The sequence below is a fragment of the Ranitomeya variabilis genome, chromosome 5, assembly GCF_051348905.1.
Source record: "Ranitomeya variabilis isolate aRanVar5 chromosome 5, aRanVar5.hap1, whole genome shotgun sequence".
Taxonomy (NCBI): domain Eukaryota; kingdom Metazoa; phylum Chordata; class Amphibia; order Anura; family Dendrobatidae; genus Ranitomeya; species Ranitomeya variabilis.
Window position 1 is genome coordinate 390,181,348 of NC_135236.1, and position 20,245 is coordinate 390,201,592.

At 37.8% G+C, this 20,245-nt stretch overlaps 1 protein-coding gene across 20 annotated transcripts in view; it reads right to left on the minus strand.

Annotated features, from left to right (window-relative positions):
* The window catches only part of FOXP2 (forkhead box P2), a 413,441-nt gene that overhangs the window by 133,587 nt on the left and 259,609 nt on the right, over positions 1-20,245 (minus strand). For 15 of the 20 annotated variants that reach the window (XM_077265038.1, XM_077265033.1, XM_077265041.1 and 12 more), the window contains 3 exons: positions 16,620-16,776; positions 15,502-15,712; positions 7,946-8,050 (listed from right to left, as the gene is read on the minus strand). In XM_077265038.1, the coding sequence (XP_077121153.1) occupies positions 7,946-8,050; positions 15,502-15,712; positions 16,620-16,776 (473 nt within the window). The remainder of the gene's footprint in view (positions 1-7,945; positions 8,051-15,501; positions 15,713-16,619; positions 16,777-20,245) is intronic. The other 5 variants (XM_077265035.1, XM_077265037.1, XM_077265045.1 and 2 more) reach the window with 1 other exon arrangement.

The following is a 20,245-nucleotide window of genomic DNA, read 5'->3' on the forward strand; positions in this document are numbered from 1 at the left end:
GTCATTCACAAAGCAGTGACTTGTCATGCAGGCACTAAATGAAAGTGGAGGGGCCAGGGCAGGAACAGAAGACCGTGTCCAGAGTCTCGCTCCTTTGCACCTAAAGGTAATTAACCAAAAAATTAAAATGTAGATTAAGGAACAAACACAAAACTTTCTTCTAAAGGTATCAATTTAATCAAAATAAGAGCAACATTATGTCTGTGTCTTTACTTAATATTGCTAAATCATGCTGAGAAGTTCTCTTTAAGCCTCCCAGAATATGGTGGTACAAAAACAAATTATATTGTACTCATTGTCAGTATATATTGTAGGAAATAAAAAAAAGAAAACTATACAAATGTGGTATTGCCATATTGATACTGTCCTACAGAATAAAGTTTAAAAAAAGTTGAGAAAAGCGGTAAATAGTTAAAAAAACCAGTGGCAGAATTGCTGTTCATTTATATTCCTCCCAATAATGAGTTAATAAAAATGTATTGATGAGTTATATGTACCCCACTGAAAAATACAAGCCCTCATACAACTATATCTCCAAAAAATAAAAAAAAATATGCCTACTAGAAGGTGACAATAAAAAATAATAAAAGGAATGACGGGCCAAAACTTTCTATGACTCCAAGGGGTTAATGGATGTTACAGAAACCTATCATCTATACATGTCCTTAGTTAGATGTGCTTGAATTCTGGCATCATCACAAGATATTAATACAGTTCATGCACATCTCATATATAACACCATATCACCAATTTACAAGTTTTATTTATTTGTCCTATAAGTTTTAATTATGGAACAACACCTTTAGGTCATGCTTTAACTTCCCACTGTGAAAACAGCTGAAGGAAGAAATACAGCTGATGCCTCCAATGTTAAATAATACGGATTCCCTTAGTGTTAGGGTACCGTTATACTAAATGATTTACCAACGATCACGACCAGCGATACGACCTGGCCGTGATCGTTGGTAAGTCGTTGTGTGGTCGCTGGAGAGCTGTCACGCAGACAGCTCTCCAGTGACCAACGATGCCGAAGTCCCCGGGTAACCAGGGTAAACATCAGGTTACTAAGCGCAGGGCCACGCTTAGTAACCCGATGTTTACCCTGGTTACCATTGTAAATGTAAAAAAAACAAAAACACTATATACTCACATTCCGGTGACTGTCACGTCCTTCGCCGTCAGCTTCCCGCACTGACTGTGTCAGTGCCGGCCGTAAAGCACAGCACAGTGGTGACGTCACCGCTGTGCTCTGCTTTTACTTTACGGCCGGCGCTCACAGTCAGTGCGGGAAGCTGACGGCGAGGGACGTGACAGACATCAGAAGGTGAGTATGTAGTGTTTTTTTTTTACATTTACAATGGTAACCAGGATAAACATCGGGTTACTAAGCGCGGCCCTGCGCTTAGTAACCCGATGTTTACTCTTGTTACAAGCGAACACATCGCTGGATTGGTGTCACACACACCGATCCAGCGATGACAGCGGGTGATCCAGCGATGAAATAAAGTTTCAAACGATCTGCTACGACGTACGATTCTCAGCGGGGTCCCTGATCGCAGTAGCGTGTCAGACACAGCGAGATCGTATGTATATCACTGGAACGTCATGGATCGTGCCGTTGTAGCGACCAAAGTGCCACTGTGAGACGGTACCCTTACATATGCCTTTGGAACACAAGGTTCCACATTGTTATCTCTCTACTGATACATTAACTGATGCTAGATACAAGGTAGAGATAAGCAGACAAAGCCACAAATCCAATTCTGATAAGCTTTTTGGCTAGAACACATCAGTACAATCCAGTGTAACCCAAGATGTTTGAAGACTTGGTAGCTGGCAAGCTGTTCTAGCTAACAATATAGAATAAATATAATATATAATAATTAGTGATGGGCAAACACTAAAATGCTTGGGTACTCATTGCTCGGGTCGAGTAAATTGGAATACTCGGGTAGTCGACCCGAGCAACTAGCCCAATGTAATTCTATTGGAAACACAAGAATTTTTACTGCGATCCCCCGGGGGTCCTTTTAAGGTCTAAAAACATCTGACAAAGATGGAGATACTGCTCAAATGACATGGGAAGATCATTCCCTAGGTCACAGCTGTAAGCAATTTTGTCAGAGTTTTTTTCACCATTTTTACAGGTGCACCTAAAAACATACAAAAACGAAACCAAAATGGATTTTGCTGGGAAATATGTTAAGGTACATTTTTAAACTACTGTAGAGACCAAGGGTAGAAGACAAAAAAGTGGAATGTATGCCTGAAAAGCAATTATTTGGACACCGCAGATAGACCAGGCGTCTGACTGAGATAACAGATTGTTTCAATATGTGGCCTGTATTTTTTTAACCTCCAAATACTGTATAGGCCAAGGATAGCAGACCAAAAAGTGGAATGTATGCCAGAAAAGCAAGGACTTAGAGACCACAGATACACCGGCCGACAGATGGAGATAACAGACTGTTTCAATATGTGGCCTGTTTTTAAAAAAAATTTAACCACAAAATACTGTATAGAACAAGGGTAGCAGACAGGCAAAAAAGTGGAATGTATGCCAGAAAAGCAAGAATTTGGAGACCACAAATTGATCAAAATGTGGCATTGATTTTTTTGGGGCCCACCAAAATTGAGTCAATAAGTAGGTTATGACACTAAAAAAAAATTGAAGTACTAAAATTGTAAAATATTTAGCGCAATGATATATGATGCATGTGGCGTACAAATCACAGTGATAAACATAAGAACTGTAGCTAAATCTTTTTGGGCCAGCTACAGATTTTTTGGGCAGCAAAATGGTGTCCAAACATGTTGTAAGGCACTCCAAAAAATAATATAGTACCAAAAAAAGGCCAGAATTTTCTGTGCAATCACATCTAATGCCTGGGACAAAACAAAAAAATGTAAATTGTTAGATTTTCACGCTCTTTTATTGCAATGACCTGGCTGTAGTCTGCAGTGTGACCAAGTAAATAAATGTAGAAAAAATGGGGTTATGGATTGCTTTCTAATAAAATTAGTAGGTATAAGGTGCAAAAAAAAACAACCTAGCCATGGATACCTGCAGCTACATATATATAAAATACACAGCAGCAGACAGTAATGGAGCTTTTTGAGGTATGCAGTGAGATCTATATACTCACATATAGTGCCTGCAGGCCTTGCACTAATGTGGATATGTGCACATAGACTCCCCTGCCTTCCTAGCGCTGCAATCTATGTACCCCCAAATTAGCCCTAAAAAGGACTGTTGGTTTATCAGGATTTGTGGATTGAACACTAGTAGACCCAGACTAACTAATTAAAGTAAGAATCTGACCCTATCTCAGCAGCAGCTCTCCCTACACTAGCTGAGTCCAGATCATAATGTGGTGAGTAGGGTGGCGCCAGGTCTCTTATAGACTTGATGCCGCTGTGCGGCCAGCCAATCACTGTAATACCACAACAAAGATGGCTGCGGCATTACAGTGCATGTCAGACAATCCCTGCATGTTGATTGGCGCTCTAAAAAGTGCCAAAATTAAAAGGAGGAGACCCGAGCTCCCGCTGAATAATCCCAGAAATACTCGGTGCTAGCCGAGTACACCGAGCATAGTCAGTACTGAGTAGTGGCGAGCACGTTCTCTCATCACTAATAATAATGCAAAATTATTTTTCTTGGATGGGCTATTACATTTGTCCTTTGGATACAATACTATTTATTACACTAAAGAATGAAAACAATATTTTGAATTGAGAGTCCTCAGTGGTTGATACCTTTTAATGGCTAACTGAAAAGATGGTAACAATTCTAAATATTTTTTTATCTACTGGCTAACACGGTACCAAGATATATTTCTTTCCTGTATCAAAACTAAAGAATGAAAAACTCACTTCAATTTATCTTAGACTATGGAAATTATTTTCCAAAGTATGATAATAATTTACTACAGACAGTTATCATAATGCTCCTATTGCTGGACATACACCCATTGGTTAAAGCAGGGTTCTCAAACTGCATTACTCGAGGGCCTCAAACCATGCATGTTTTCAAGATTTCCTTAGCATTGCACAAGGTGCTGTAATCATTATGCTTGTAGGTGATTAAATTATCACCTGTGCAGTACAAGGAAATCCTGAAAACATGACCTGTTTGCGGCCCTTGAGGAATGCAGTTTGAGACCTCTGGATTAAAGCATCATTGAACTATTGATTACGCACTCAGACTGTATCAGATTGACAGATTACTATAGTCCATAACGCTAGTATTAAGTTGTTATCTATAGTCTAGATATAGTGCTCATTGTAATAGCAGCATGCAGGTTTCACATTTCCGTATGCCAAGGTCTGTGTATGGGCCGTAATTTCTGGACTGACAGTGGGTCTTCTGGATTGAACTAATGACCTCATATAGGCCTATGAGGCTATTAGTTTGGGTGAGGATACCCAAGGTTAATCCAAATGTAGACTGTACAGTGAGGATGTAGGAATCTGGCCTTAATATTAAAGGGAATCTGTCATCAGGTTTTTGATACCTCATCTGGGAGCAGCATGATGTAGGCAAAGAGACCCTGATTCCAATGATGTATCGCTTACTTTACTGGGTGCAGCGTTTCTGACACAATCAGAGTTTTTAGATTCAGCAATACAGCAGAGCTGAGAAAGCTAACCCTGCCCACACCAGTCTCTGTATGTACATTGTACACATAGCTGCTAATCACAGGAGGGGGCGGAGATGGACTAGCATGCATGCAATGCTGTAGCTGCTGTAGTCCAGGCTATGATTATCACCAAGTCATAAAATCTTCATTGTAAGTAAACAACAGAACACAGCCTAACATGTGACATGTCAAATAAATTTATGTTTTAACCCCTACCTCAACCTGTCCTCAGATAACATATCAAAAACCTGCGAGGAGATTCACTATAATGGCAATCTTTAATAGTTTATTGGTTGTCGTCATTTACGACCTGTTTATGGACAGCTTTTTGTTACTATAAATATATCACTATAATTTTGGCAGTTGCTATCTGTATATAGAAATGCATTTGTTTTGTTAAATAAATAAAGTTTTACTAATTGATCTGCTCTAGGTAAATGAGAGCCCAGACAGTAAATTAAATTAGTCCATAAATTTATATACGGTAACTGGATATTTATGGACACATTTTTCCCAAGTAACATTTCTGTCCATGGCCTGTAGACAAAACAGGGATGTGTAAAAACGAATCAATATTTTTATATAAAAAGAGCAGCACTTAATTTACCCTAGTGTTGCTATTATCCATTTCTTGTTATGTTTTGTAGTTATGGTGTCGCAGCCCTATATCCCACAGATAGTCTACCATTTGTAAACACATCTTTTTGATGTTTCTGCCAACATCCTGGCAACAAAGCAGTGCCATTTCAAATAAGCTAATTAACTTAATTGTTGATGAAGCATGAAACAGTTCATTCACCCTGTTAACCGCACCATGACAACACAAGATCTTCAGACTGTGAAGTTACTCATCTTGAAAAAAAAAATAAAACCCTCTGGCAAGTTAATTTATATATGTTTTTGTGGATACATTTTTACATAAGAAAATGCGTATTATTCTAAGTATTTGAAGACCTCTAAAAAAGCAAAAGAAACTACACCACTACAGGTCACTGGAAAGCTCAGAAAGGACAAATCTTCTAGAATATTAAAATGTTTAGCAACTCAGATATACTTATTTGTGGAAATGGCTAAAGTCTCCACACATGGTGTTGAAAACAAGTGGACAATTGCGCACTGATCTGTGGCTTTGCCAGAGAAAGGATAATGTAATAATTACGGTAGTGGCTTGGGCCTATATAGGAAGTTATTATTCTTCCACATAATGACTAGTGTTGAGCATTCCGATACCGCAAGTATCGGGTATCGGCCGATACTTGCGGTATCAGAATTCCGATACTGAGTTCCGATATTTTTGTGGTATCGGAAATCGGAATCGGAAGTTCCCAGTGTATGGTTCCCAGGGTCTGGAGGAGAGGAGACTCTCCTTCAGGCCCTGGAATCCATATTCATGTAAAAAATAAAGAATTAAAATAAAAAATATGGATATACTCACCCCTCCGGCGGCCCCTGGACCTTACCGATTGTAACCGGCAGCCTCCGTTCCTAAGAATGAGGAGTTTAGGACCCTCGATGACGTCGCGGCTTGTGATTGGTCGCGTGAGCGGTCACATGAGTGGCACACGACCAATCACAAGCCTCGATGTCATCGAGGGTCCTAAACTCCTCATTCTTAGGAACAGAGGCTGCCGGTTACAATCGGTAAGGTCCAGGGGCCACCGGATGGGTGAGTATATCCATATTTTTTATTTTAATTCTTTATTTTTTACATGAATATGGATCCCAGGGCCTGAAGGAGAGTTTCCTCTCCTTCAGACCCTGGGAACCATCCAGGATAGCTTCCGATACTTGTGTCCCATTGACTTGTATTGGTATCGGGTATCGGTATCGGCGATATCCGATATTTTTTGGGTATCGGCCGATACTATCCGATACCGATACTTTCAAGTATCGGAAGGTATCGCTCAACACTAATAATGACTTTACCTAGGGAAGGCTTCCATATGAGCTGTATGAAACAGTTATGGCTCTTAAACATTGTGCACAGACTTTATGACAGAAAAGTCAGAAGAGTCCTGGCATCAATAGGTTCTCTTCAACTAAAGCTAGGTAATTATTAGTCATATTGGAAGGCCACATCTGGTTTCCACTAAAACAGAGGACATTCAAACATGTACAGTTGTGGCCAAAAGTATTGACACCCCTGCAATTCTGTCAGATAATACTCAGTTTCATACTGAAAATTATTGCAATCACAAATTCTTTGGTACTATCATCTTCATATAATTTTTCTTAAATGAAAAAACACAAAAGAGAATGAAGCAAAAAGCAAAACATTGATCATTTCACACAAAACTCCAAAAATGGGCCAGACAAAAAGTATTGGCACCCTCAGCCTAATACTTGGTTGCACAACCTTTAGCCAAAATAACTGCGACCAACCGCTTCTGGTAACCATCAATGAGTTTCTTACAATGCTCTGCTGGAATTTTAGACCATTCTTCTTTGGCAAACTGCTCCAGAAGCCTCTCTGCAAGAACAATAATTATAATCTGCAGTCCAACTGTTCATCGTACTGCACAGTTTCACCTGCTTTGGAGCTGGAAGTGGGCCCTCTAACCTCTTAGGCCCCTGCGCAGCTGCACAGATTGCACTAACGATATGCCCAACCCGTGTGACTCCTTGCGCCTCATCACAAATCTTACTTCAGTCAGTGACTTGCATAAGTTTTCTGGCAGGTACAAATTCATGACAAGCTGTGGCTTCATGCCTCCATTCTGCCCCAACTTTGTTCATTGTGGTACAGCTGGGTAAAGTTGAAAATGTGAAAGTTGTAGCATTTAAGAGCAAACTTGAGTTGTGCAAAACTTTTGCAACTTATCTAAGTGTTTTAATCCAAAATTCTGGTGAAAACACTTTGATGAGTTTCGACCATTGTCTTCTACTCAATTATTCCAGATAACTGTGTTATTAATATATAAACCCCAGATTTAATATGTAAATGGGATTGGACAACTGACATTTTATGTCTACATTTCAAATCGTCTATTTTCTACTTTTCTGAAGAACGGAAATGAACAGGGAACAGCTTGGGGAACTGATGCAAACAGTCAACAATTGTGTAATGTCTTCCACAACATAATGTCGTCTAAAAAAGTTCAATATCTATACTGAGACTATACACATAAAAAATCGGAGATTGGTTGCAAAACATCAAGTCAGCCTCATATTTAATTAAAAAGGTGACTGCTGACATGATCTAGAAATTTAAATATGATATAAGGATATGATATTGATAAGCATTGCCCATTGCACCATTTGGTTTCACTAGGAAATTCTTAAAAATGTAAAAGTTAACCTACTTTAAAAACTGGCCAAAATCTTCACAAATGCTTTCACAGCCGGGCCATTTGCAGACACCATGACCATAGAGGGTATGCGTAGCCCCAGTCTCCTCATGTGACGAGCTGTAGTAGAAAGAGAATAGCATCCGATTAATCTCAAAAGCCATAATCGTTGGAGTCTGCTAGTGCCTGTCAGGTTACAATCACTGACAAACAGGTCAAAACAGGTCAATTCAGCTCAGAGCAGTCAGAAAAATTTAATCGTTCTGTTGAATAGTTCAACTGCCAAGGCAGGATGATGTTCCAATTAGGGAAGAAATAGAGCCAAAGATGACTTCTAATAAAGAAAGAAGAAATTACTATACAAGAGTGCATGGTAATTCTGACATATGACCTCAACTTAATATAACCATTGCAATATATCCTAGCTCAATAAACCAACAATGCTATTCTAAAATACTGTACAAGTCGACTGCTTTCTGTGATTAAAATGAATGATATTGTCAGGCTCAAAATACTTATTAAAAATAAAAAGATGAGACTGGCTGTTTCTAACAAATCTGCCCAGCACTACAGTTCCCTTCCTAAACTGCTCAAAAAAGGGCAAAAGAGTTTCTAATAAAGGAAGTAGAGATTTCAGCCATTGTTTAATCCGACTCGCAGACTTCACTTTCTCCACAAATTCTTGTGAATTGTCTTTCCTGCGCCAACTAAGGGCAAATTACACAATTTTGTATTTTAGTATCATTGATTATGTTTATGTTGCCACAAACACACATCAAATCTTCTAATTACTAATAACTAATTATAATATTATAGTTTATTAGTACTTTTTCAGTACATTCTTTTAGGCAGAAATCTGTAGTAATATTTTTTCATGATTGCTGAAGTTCAAAAGTATAGTCCTTAACCCCTTCACCTGGAAGTCTGTTTTCACCTTCATGACCAGGCCAATTCTAACCACTGTCACTTTATGAGGTAATAACTCTGAAACACTTCAATGAATTCCACTAATTCTGAGAATGTTTTTTCATGACATATTGTACTCCAGAAGAGTGATAAAATTTATTTTATTTGACTTCTGCATATATGTGAAAAAAATCCGAAATTTGGCGAAAATTTTGAAAATGTTGCAATTTTCCAACTCTTAATTTTTATGCCCTTAAATCAGAGAACACAAAATAGTTAATAAATAACATTTCCCACATGTCTAATTTACATCAGCACAATTTTTGAAACATAATTGTTTTTGTTAGGAAGTTGGAAGGGTTAAAAGTTGACCAACGATTTCTTATTTTTACATTTACAAAAACATTGTTTTAGGGACCACATCACATTTGAAGTGACTTTGAGGGGCTTATATGACAAAAAATACCTAAAAGTGACATCATTCTAAAAACTGCACCCCTCAAGGTGCTCAAAACCACATTCAATAAGTTTACTAACCCTTCAGGTGCTTCACAGAAATTAATTGAATGTGGAAGGAAAAAATACAATTTTACTTTATTTCACAAAAATGTTCCTTTAGACCCATTTTTTACTTTTAGAAGGGTAACAGGAGAGCATGGACCATTCAATTTGTTGAGCAGTTTCTGCTAAGTACACTGATAGCCTAAATGTGGAGGAAAACCACTATTTGGGCACCTGACAGGGCTCGGAAGAAAAGGAGCGCCATTCGACTTTTTGAATGTAAAATTTGCTGGCATAATAAGCGAACGTCATGTCGTGTTTGGAGAGCCCCTGATGTGTCTAAACAGTGAAACCCCCCCAACAACTGACATCATTTTGGAAACTAGACCCCTCGGGGAACCTATCCAGGTGTGTATTGAGCGCCTTGAACCTTCAGGTGCTTAACAGAAATTTATAACGTTGAGCCATGAAAATAAAAAAATTATATTTTTCGCACAAAAATGTTTTTCAGCCCCAATTTTTGCATTTTCACAAGGGTAACAGGAGAAAATGGACCCGAAAATTTGTTGTGCAATTTTTCCTGAGTACACCGATGCCCAATTTGTGGTTGAACACTACAGTGCAAAGCTCAGAAGGGAAGACGCGCCATATTGGTGTTCAGGTTTTGCTGGTTTGATGGTGCCATGTCACATTGGTAGAGCCCCTGATATGCCAGACCAGCAGGACCCCAAATAAGTGACCCCATTTAACAAACTATAACTCTCAATTAATTCATCTAGGTGTGCAATGATCATATTGCCACCACAGGTAACACAGAATTTTATACTATTGGGTAGTGAAAAAAATGTACTATATTTTTACCACAAAAAATTTGTGTTAGCCCCATATTTTATATTTTTATACTGGGAAATGGGTAAAAATGGCACCTAAATTTGTCCCGCAATTTTTGATGAATGTAAAAATACCCTATATTTGGCTGAGAGTACTGCTAGGCCACATGGCGAGATATGGGAGGGAGTGCAGCTTTTCCTAGAATAGTTGGCGGACTCCATATGCAGAGCCCCTAAGTTCTAGAAAAGTTGAATTCCCCTCACCCCATGACCCCATTTTGGGAATTTATCTACAAGTGCAGTGACAATTTTGACTCCATGTGTGTTTTCCAGAAACAAACAGTAGTGGATGTTGCTGAGTGAAAATTGCAAACTGCCATTGTAGTGACAAGTACATGCTTCTGGAAGCACGCAGCATTACATTAGGTGGGCTTTTATCACAACAGAAATGCCAAACATGTGGGCATTAAATGTGGCTTAGACACACTGGGGCTGAGTAAGGAGTAGGGCATTTGGGAGTGCTGAAATTGCTGAATTTCTTTTGGGGGGGTGAGGAGCCATTTTGCTTCTCCAGTTAATACCAGTAACGTGGGAGCCCCCTATATTTCCATTGACAGATGATGGACCTGAGTGGGGCTTTTTATTTTGGATTGAGTGGAAGCTTTTATTGGGAATATATTACATAGGATTACATTTATCTGGTGCTCTACACTGTGCACTTACTTTGGGGTTTCTATCTAAACCTCTCAGTGTGAAGTGACAGATGAAACCCCTGAGGGATCCTTTCACTATAATGAGGCAGCAGAGTTACTCTGGAGTTACTCTGGACTCTGTCTGGCATCTGCTCAGCGGTGTCATTTTCAGAAGTGCACAAAACTGTGGTTGACTGCACTTTTATGCTCGCCTAAAAAGATGGACACTGCCAGATCACAGGTCCTATGACGTCCACAGTGCCTCCATCTGCCTCCTTATAGGGAATTTTCTGCAGGGGGTTCCGTCTTAATCATGAAATTCAGAAATTTACATAGAAGCATTCAGCGAAGAGCTCAGAGTAAATGTGAGCCGAGCCATGCTGCGATCTTTGGGAGGCATAATGAACAAATCAACAGCAAGTGAAGAATTGATTTTATTCATTTTTTATGCAGTGTGGTTAGACATCTTTCTTCTTTTGGTTGGTACGATTGCAGTGATACCAGATTTATATCAGGCTTTTATGTTTGGCTGCTGTAAAAAACTAAAAGACACTTTTTTACCCATATTTAGACAACTATAATTTTTCCATATTTGGGCCGACAGAGTTATGTGACAGCTTCTTTTTTGAGGGAAGAGTTGATATTTTAATTAGTATAATTTTCGGGCACATGACATTTTTTGATCTCCTGTTTCGATTTTAGGGAGGCAAAATGGACAAAAACCAGCAATTCAGGATTTAAAAAAAAAAAAATGTATAATGTTCCGTGTGTGGTAAATTTGATAAAGCAGCTTTATTCTTTGGGTCAGTACGATTACAGTGATACCACATTTCTACTTTTTTATGTTTTGGGCACTTTTACACAATAAAAACTATCTAATAGAAAAACTATTTTTGCATCGCTTTATTCTGACAATTGCAACTTTTATTTTTCCACTGACAGATCTGTATGGCAGCTTGTTTTTTGCAGGGCAAGATGATATTTTACAGCGGTAAAATTTTTATTTACAATTGTCTATTTGCATTTTAGTGTGCTTTTTTGCATTAGTATGATGATAACGCATTGTTTTTTTGCCTCGTTTTTTTATAGTGTTCACTGAAGGAGTTAACTAGTGAGACAATTTTAAAGGTCGAGCCATTCTGGACACGGTGACACCAAATATATGTACTTTTTTCACATAAATGTATTTATTGGAATAATATTTTTTAATTTTTTTCTTTGTTTTTACAATTTTTAAGAACTTTTTTTTTTTACTTTTTTTACATTGTTCCACAATGGGATTTATTCCTTACACTGACAGATCACTGATCTGATACTCTTCAATGCTTCTTAAGGACTCCGTTGCCGCCTTGCCATCTGGGGTCACCATGGAGACCATCAACACTAGATGATCGCATCATGTTGTGCTGATGGGAGCAGACAGGATGCTCCTCGATGTTGCTGTCAGTATTGACAGACGCATCAGAGGGGTTAAAGGTCTGCGATTGGTACTAGCACCGATTGTGGGCATTGATGCAGGGTGTCAGCTCTGCCATAGAGCTGACACCCACACCTGATCGCCACGAATAGCTAGAAAGGTTGTGGTGAGGTAAGCATTCGTATTGTTTTTTTACATTTTGCTAGCCCTTTATGGTTCAGCAAATTATGGAGAAAATTGATTTTTGGAAAATTCTAGTAGAATTAAATTCTACCCAAATAAATGTGTCCATCTCTATCTAAAAAATATCACCAATATAGACAAGTTATGTTTGAGAAGTTGCTTATATGACAGTTACATTAGTGTCTCTTTAAAAATTTGTTGTTTAAAGGGCATAGTCTTAACTCTTTGCTTTTAAGGTTCATACGATCAAACATAAACATTAACATTGAAGCAATATGTGTTGCTTTCTGAGCTGTATAACCGAAGAGACACAATGTTCAATGGAAGGCCTTAACAGATCAGAGGGAATCAAATTTTGAAGGCCCATCTTAAAGTTTCAAATTTTTTGTGATATAGAAAAAATTAAAGGGTTTTCCATGACTTTTGACAATACCATATGGAGCCGAACTCAGTTTGGCATGTACTGTTCATATTTCTTATTAGTTCTATCGACTTTAACCGTTTAAGGACCAGGCGAGTTTTCATTTTTGTGCTTTCATTTTTTCCTTCCCTTATTTCAAGAGCCATAACTTTTTTCTTTTTCTGTCAATATAGCCATGTGAAGGCTTGTTGTTTGCATGACGAGTTGTACTTTGGAATTACTCCATTCATTTTATTATGTGATGTAGTGGAAAATGAGAACAAAATTTAAAGTGTGGCAAAATAGCAAAAAGTTACAGTAAAAATTACCTAGCAATATGATTCTACAGGTTAGTACAATTACTGAGATACAAAACATGCATAGATTTTGCTTTATTTAAGTGGTGAAGAAATTCTGAAATTTCTTTAAAAAAAAAACCAATTGCTTGTGATGGCAATTTTCAAGAGCTGTAACATTTAACCCTACATCCCAGGCTATGTCCCCAGCCCAACCCTACATCCCAGGCTACGTCCCCCACCCCACCCTACATCCCAGGCTACGTCTCCCGCCCTACCCTACATCCCACGCTACGTCCCCCACCCCAGGCTTTTTATGACAAACTACATCAGCATCAAAGATCTGTTCATATTTGAGAAGATGACCATGGAGCGGCCGATCCCTACTAGCCGCAGCTCTGGATACTTCCCGAATGGTCACTCTGCAGAGATCTTGAAAAGTGCAACAAATGTAAAAACTAAACATTAGCAAAGTGCAATCCTTTTTCCCCATCTACAGGAGCCCTTGTCCATAAACTGCACGGATTGGAATGAAAGGAGAAGGCTACTGTATTGGCCATCTGCGCTAGTATTGATCAGAAGGGTTAGCAACATATGTGAACGGAAAAAGCCAAATTTAACCAGGCAGAGGGTATAAAACCCACAAAACAATCCAACGCAGTTCTCAGGAGCACAATAAATGGTTCCAGGCGTCCTAATTAACTCTACGCTTGAAATATGGAGCAAAGGATGGAGCCAAAGACTAACTCCAGTTGCTGGGGAGGTAAGACGCAGTGGAAGCGTCTCAAGAGCTTAATGGAAACCTTTATCTACAGCTCGCCTTAATTTTTAATATGATTGTACAGGTTAGTACAATTACTGAGATACAAAACATGCATAGATTTTCATTTATTTAAGTGGTGAAGAAATTCTGAAATTTCTTATAAAAAAAACCCAATTGCTTGTGATGGCATTTTTCAAGAGCTGTAACATTTAACATTTGTTGAATTGGGAGCTCTGTGAGGGCTTTATTTTTGCATCCAAAGCCAATGGTTTTACAGTTATCATTTTAGAGTACATATGATCTTTTGATCTTTTGTGTTGTTGTGGTGTCTGAAAAACTGCAATACTGGCATTTTGATGTTTTTTTCACTACACTGTTTGCCGATCGGATTTATTTATTTTATGTTTAGATAGGTTGAACTTTTTCGAACACAGAGATACAAAATATGTTTATTTTTTAATTACATTTCTTCATTTTTAATTGGGGCAAAGAAGGCGCTTATAACTTTCATGTTCTTTTCATTTTTTTTCATTTTTTTTTAAACATTTTTTTTTCACTTTTCAATGCATTTATTAGTCCACTTAGGGGGTTTTATTGTCTGATCACTTCTCCTATACACAGCAATGCCACAGCATTGCCTTAAATAGCAAACATTACGGTCTGCTATGAACGCCAGCTTTCACAGGAGTGCCATCATGAAAGGCATAGAGGTCTTCAGCAGATCCCTGGCTGTCATTACAACCCATTGGTGCCCGATGATCATGTTATGGGTATGCCATTGGGCAAGTTCAACAGTGCGCCCTCCTACTGATGCGTTGTCAATGCCGCTGTCACAGATTGACAGCGGCATTTGACAGCTTAATAGCCATAGCCTTTGCTCCACATGAGACTGTTAGAGGAAGATGATATCTGAATAAATCAGCCATCATCTGCCAGTAAAAATGCAGGCTTGACTACTTGTTACCCTGTAAGTCATGTCGTTAAGGGGTTAAACATAACAGAAACTGGAATAACACTATGAGCAATAGGGTTTTATCCAAGTTACAGTGTGGAGACCAAAGGCAATAGTACTCACCTAGTGTAGCTGTGTGAACCACAACAACAAAAAAGGCTCAAGGTTGCTGCAGACTCACAACTGGAAACAACTGAATTGGATTTAAATAGTTTATTCTGCGCCACCCCACCAGTAAAGCAAAGATAGAGGATAAAAGTGGAATCCAGATATGCGGTTTATTAGTCAATGTGTTTCAAAGTTACAAACTCATCATCAAGAAGAAGTTTGTAACCGAAACACATTGACTAATAAAATGCATATCTGGATACTGCTTTCATCCTCCATCCTTGCTCTACTGGTGGTGCAGAATTAACTCTTTTATTCCAATTCAGTTGTTAAGGAGTTAAAGGTACTTTTTGTATTTCTTTTGAAATTACTATATTTGGGATAAGATTTTTTTTTTACTTTTTTCCAAACACATAGCACTATTCTAAGACAATTGCAGCTAACATACAAGAAACATTAAAAAATACAAAAAGTTAACATTTAGCTATTCTTTTAATAGCCTGAGACTGAAACATTTTCTCACCTGTCTCGTCTTGTATTTAGCACTGAAGACTGTCCATTCACTAAGGAATGATGAGTTATTGGTGGTGATGCTTTGGAAGTGGTGGAGGAGGTAGTAGAGGAATTGTTAGTAGTGAGGTCTAGCCCTCCATGTTTAATGCCATTGTCTTCTATACTATGAACTCCAGTCACCTCTTTCCACAATTGCTGTATCTCCGCAGGGCTTAAACCAGCTGTGACACAAAACAGTGCTTTGTTAATAACACCATGTCGTTTTCACAAGACCCTGAATATTAAGCCTGGACTTGTACAAACAGTAATGAGAATTTTAAATATTAGGCCAAGCAAAACATATTTATTATTTATATCTGCCAATCCATGTGATTATCGCTGTCCATTTTGTGCTTCCCTGAAATACATCAGTCATTGATTCTATCACTTAATGTAGAGTTATTCAAACACTTTGATATCAAGATCTTATCCAAAGGGTAGTTTAACCACAAATAACCTGTTCAATATTTTACCCTATGGGGTAATCAACTGATCACTGTGGGTCTGGTTTACAGACCTCAAATAGCTTATGTTTCTAGGGGTAAATACAGTGGGCTACATAATGTTACATGATGACTGTTTGGATGTAAGAATCCAATGCCAAGTCCACCACAGCAAGAGCCGCTAACTGTAGTCCTCTGCTCTGGTTCACTTAACAGAAACTATGATGTCTACATTCCAAAAAAACGAGCACCTGAACAGATAATGTACTAAAAGAATGACCATTTAAGCTTGTTTAGCAAATTGTTAGCAGATCTTGCATATTTCATTAGGAATCCCTAACAATATTTAGTTTAGGTAGGTAGCCCATCATTCCCAAGATAATTGCCCATAAAGGAAATAAGGATTTTAATTGTGATTGTAGAAATTTATGGGTGTAATTAACACAGCACAGCAAATAGTTATCTTATATGTCTGGCTACCTTTAAAATAACTATTGATGTTAAATATTTTTTTTTGCAAATGAAGACAAGTTTTTAAGAGGTCATACATGTTAGGATTTGCTGGTGCTCCAATATTTAAATTTGGCCAAAAACAAAAATTCATATAAAAAAATTAAGCTTTCAAATGGAGCACAAGAAAATTTACCTTGTGGTAGGGACTGGACTGGAAGAGCTGATTGGCTGGGCGGAATGGAAATCAGTCCCTGCCGTTGAAGATTAAGCAGATGTTGTTGTTGCTGCAGTTGTTGCATCTGAAGAAGTTGCTGTTGGAAGACAAGCTGTTGGGCCGCTAATTGTTGCTGCTAGGAAATAAGACACAGTGGTAATTTTTTGAATAACTCTTTGGGGGGACAAAAGCTCACACACACAGAGTATTAATGCCTGGTAATTTTAGTGAAATATGCGCTCACCTGGTGGTGTTGTGTGAAGGCACAACACCTGTTGAGGCACGTAACTGCTGCTGCGGCACCATTGCTGGAGAAGAAAAACTTCCTCCAGATGAATAATTGTAGAGGAGGATGATATCACGTTTAACGGGCAGCGGCAAATGTATTCCAATATGTTTTTTTATTGTTTAAACACATTTCGGTGTTGGACCAGTGCCTTTATAAAAGGTATAAAAGGAGTTGGTCTGGCACCGAAATGCATTGGAACAATAAACAACTATATAGACAGAAGGCTTCTCATTTACCACAGAACAGCCTGTTTAACTTTATATCATCCTCGTCTACTAATAACAATTTTTTTGACTGTCACATTACTCCCAAATACAATAATTACATTTGCATTCTGGATAAAATTCTTTGCATACCATGGACACCAAGGTTTGTACTGTAACCAAGAAAAGAAGACATACCAAAACCATACAAGTGGTAATAAATTCATGAAATGCTAAAGCACTTGACTTTTCTGAGGTCATTTATCCCTTTTATAGTGAAAATTAATTACATAGCCAATTACCTTTATAAAATGACTTTCTTTCTATCACAGAATAATAACATACACCCAATATAAAGGTAAATGGCAAAGCTAAACTGTTTAGCAGTCGACTAATATTTCAACTCTTTTGTGAAGAGTTTCTATTATATAATGAAAAACAGAATGCAGTATAGTAATTTTGACCTTTTATTACTATTGTTGTTAGTAAAGTTATATTGTGTGTGTTTTATATTGATTCTGTATAAAAAAAAAACATTTCTGATCCAATATTTTTTCTTATACAATTGTAACATTTCTGGATTATTTTGCTTTATTTATACAGATAATAACCAAAGTGTCTGCACCATATCAAATAGGGTTGGAGTTCAGGCAGGTGTGATTTATAGTCTTCAAGCGATATAATAAATACATTGACATAAGCTAAAAGTAGCACACTACTTTGGCTTTTTGTAACAGGCAGATGTGTCTTTCAAAGTATGCATGTGTAATCCACAGCTGCCCATGAGTGCAGTCTCCGGTGATCTATTAGTAAATTGGGATGTAGCCTTTATTCCAATAGCCTGTTAGCTCTTTCTTTTCTCTTGTTTGGAATACATTAAACCCACACTACATTGAAGGGAGAGAATTGCCCTATTATTAGAAAAAGTATAACTTCCAATTTTGTGAGGCATTACAAGACGAACCAGAGTTCTCTAGACTCAAGAGAATATAAGATGGCAGTCACACTTCAGAAAGAGACAAGCTGCTGTAGGAGACCTTTCCTTTTTAGTTTGGGGAAAAGAGAAACTTCTGATGCACTCACTGGAAAACAGACTGCATAATGGAGCAAGTCATGTGGATTGCCCAAAGCCTCAGGAGAAATAAGGGAACAATTTCTATGCTGTAGTTGATGCCTGTCTGAAATTCTATTCACAAATCCAAACAGAAACAAAGCCTCAGGAGGTCAGAACTGTTTCCTGTAGGTTTGCATAATGGGCAGCTTAAAGACAATGTCTACAATACCTGCTGATCAATTTAACTACTTCAACATGTTATATTTGCATTATGTTTATATTCGATGCTTTCTGCCGACAAGTGCAGGGTAGGCCTGAGAAGCCGGCTTGTCAGCTTGATTTATGAGCATATCAAACTGCAACTTTCTATTCGCCAGTCCAAATCTCCAGTAGCAGTTCATTAATCAGGGGCCCGTGACTTTGAAATTTATGCTCAACCATTTTTGAACAATAAGCCAACTTTGCATGCTTCTTGAACTGTATCAAAAAAGAAAAAAAAAATTCATTTGTGGTATTTCGTCAGTTTTCTAGTAGAGTGCTATGCTTTTCATTTTTATACTCACGTGTGAAAGTATGCAACAGAATAAACTAAGAAGATATTCTTATCTATTTATTAGTTTTATGGATCATTCATGATATTTTCCAATACAAATGGAAACATTATTTAAGCCAAGCCATCTTTTTAGTAAGTTTAGTTTTGTATATTGAACACTTAGGCTCTGTTCACATTGCCATCATGGCTTCTTTTGACCATTCAGAGCATGTGATAATATTACACTGGCTGAGTGGTTGGTTTTGTTGCTTTGCAGCACTGTCGTATTGGTGTTTACTGGGTTGTATGGGGACATAAATACTGTAGGTCTTGAGTGGTTTAGTCCTTATTCACACTGCAGTGCGTGAAGGGTTCCATCTGAATTATCCTATATATGAGATTCAGACAAACCCCCACAAGGCCATAGACTGCAATGACATGAATGGTGAAATCTATTGCTGCTTTTGTCTGTAATTTCATATGGGCACAGAAGCATAGCAGATTATATAGATGGACACTTTCAGAGAAAACACAAATAGAGTTAATTTGAACTCTGTTCGTGTCATTGTAGCTTACGGCCCACTTGGCTTTTCATCTGAATTTCCATTTTTAGGGGAATTAAAGTGGAACCCCTAAACATACTGTAGAAATGCAGTGAGAACTAGGCCTTAAAAATGTAAACTAATTAATATGACTAATATACTTTTTTTTTTTTTTTAAAAAAAAACCTCACTGTTTTCAGAATCCATCAGATGGTTCCAGTGCGGATTCTCATTATTTTCCAAAGCAGCAAGAGAGCGTCTATTGACTCTACATGTTTTGTTGACTTCATGATGGGACTAGATGTTGCCGGGCATTTACTCTGCAAGGTAACCTTGAATTCTAAAAAATGCTAGTTTCATAATTATATTGCCATGTAAACTTGTTCATTGTGTGAAATGATCTTTTTTGCAGCACAAAAGATCATTGTTCTCAGCTGTGCATCGTCCTGTGTAAACAGGACTCGCATTGCCAAAAACCACAGCAGACTATGCACATTGAGTGGTCAAATATAATAATAAATAATTTTCTCTGATCTGCCTGTGTAAACATTAATTTAAACAACCACAGATAGGTAAAAGTTTACCTATTGGCAGTCGGTCCGTGTAAATGAACCTTAACCCCATAGTGACAAGCCAATTTTGACCTTAATGACGAAGCCAATTTTTACACACTGACCACTGTCACGTTCTACTCTGGAATGCTTTAACAGATTTCATTGATTACGAGATTGTTTTTTGTGACATATTGTATTTCATGTTACTGGTAAAAGTTCTTCAATATGATTTGCGTTTATGTATGAAAAAAACTAAATTTGGCAAAAATTTTAAAAATTTAGCAATTTTCAAATTTTTTATTTTTGTGCCCAAGAGTTGTGTCACACAAAATGGTTAATGAATAACATTTCCCACATGTCATCTTTACATCAGCACAAGTTTGGATACATAATTTTTTTTTTGTTAGGACGTTATAAGGATTAAAAGTTGA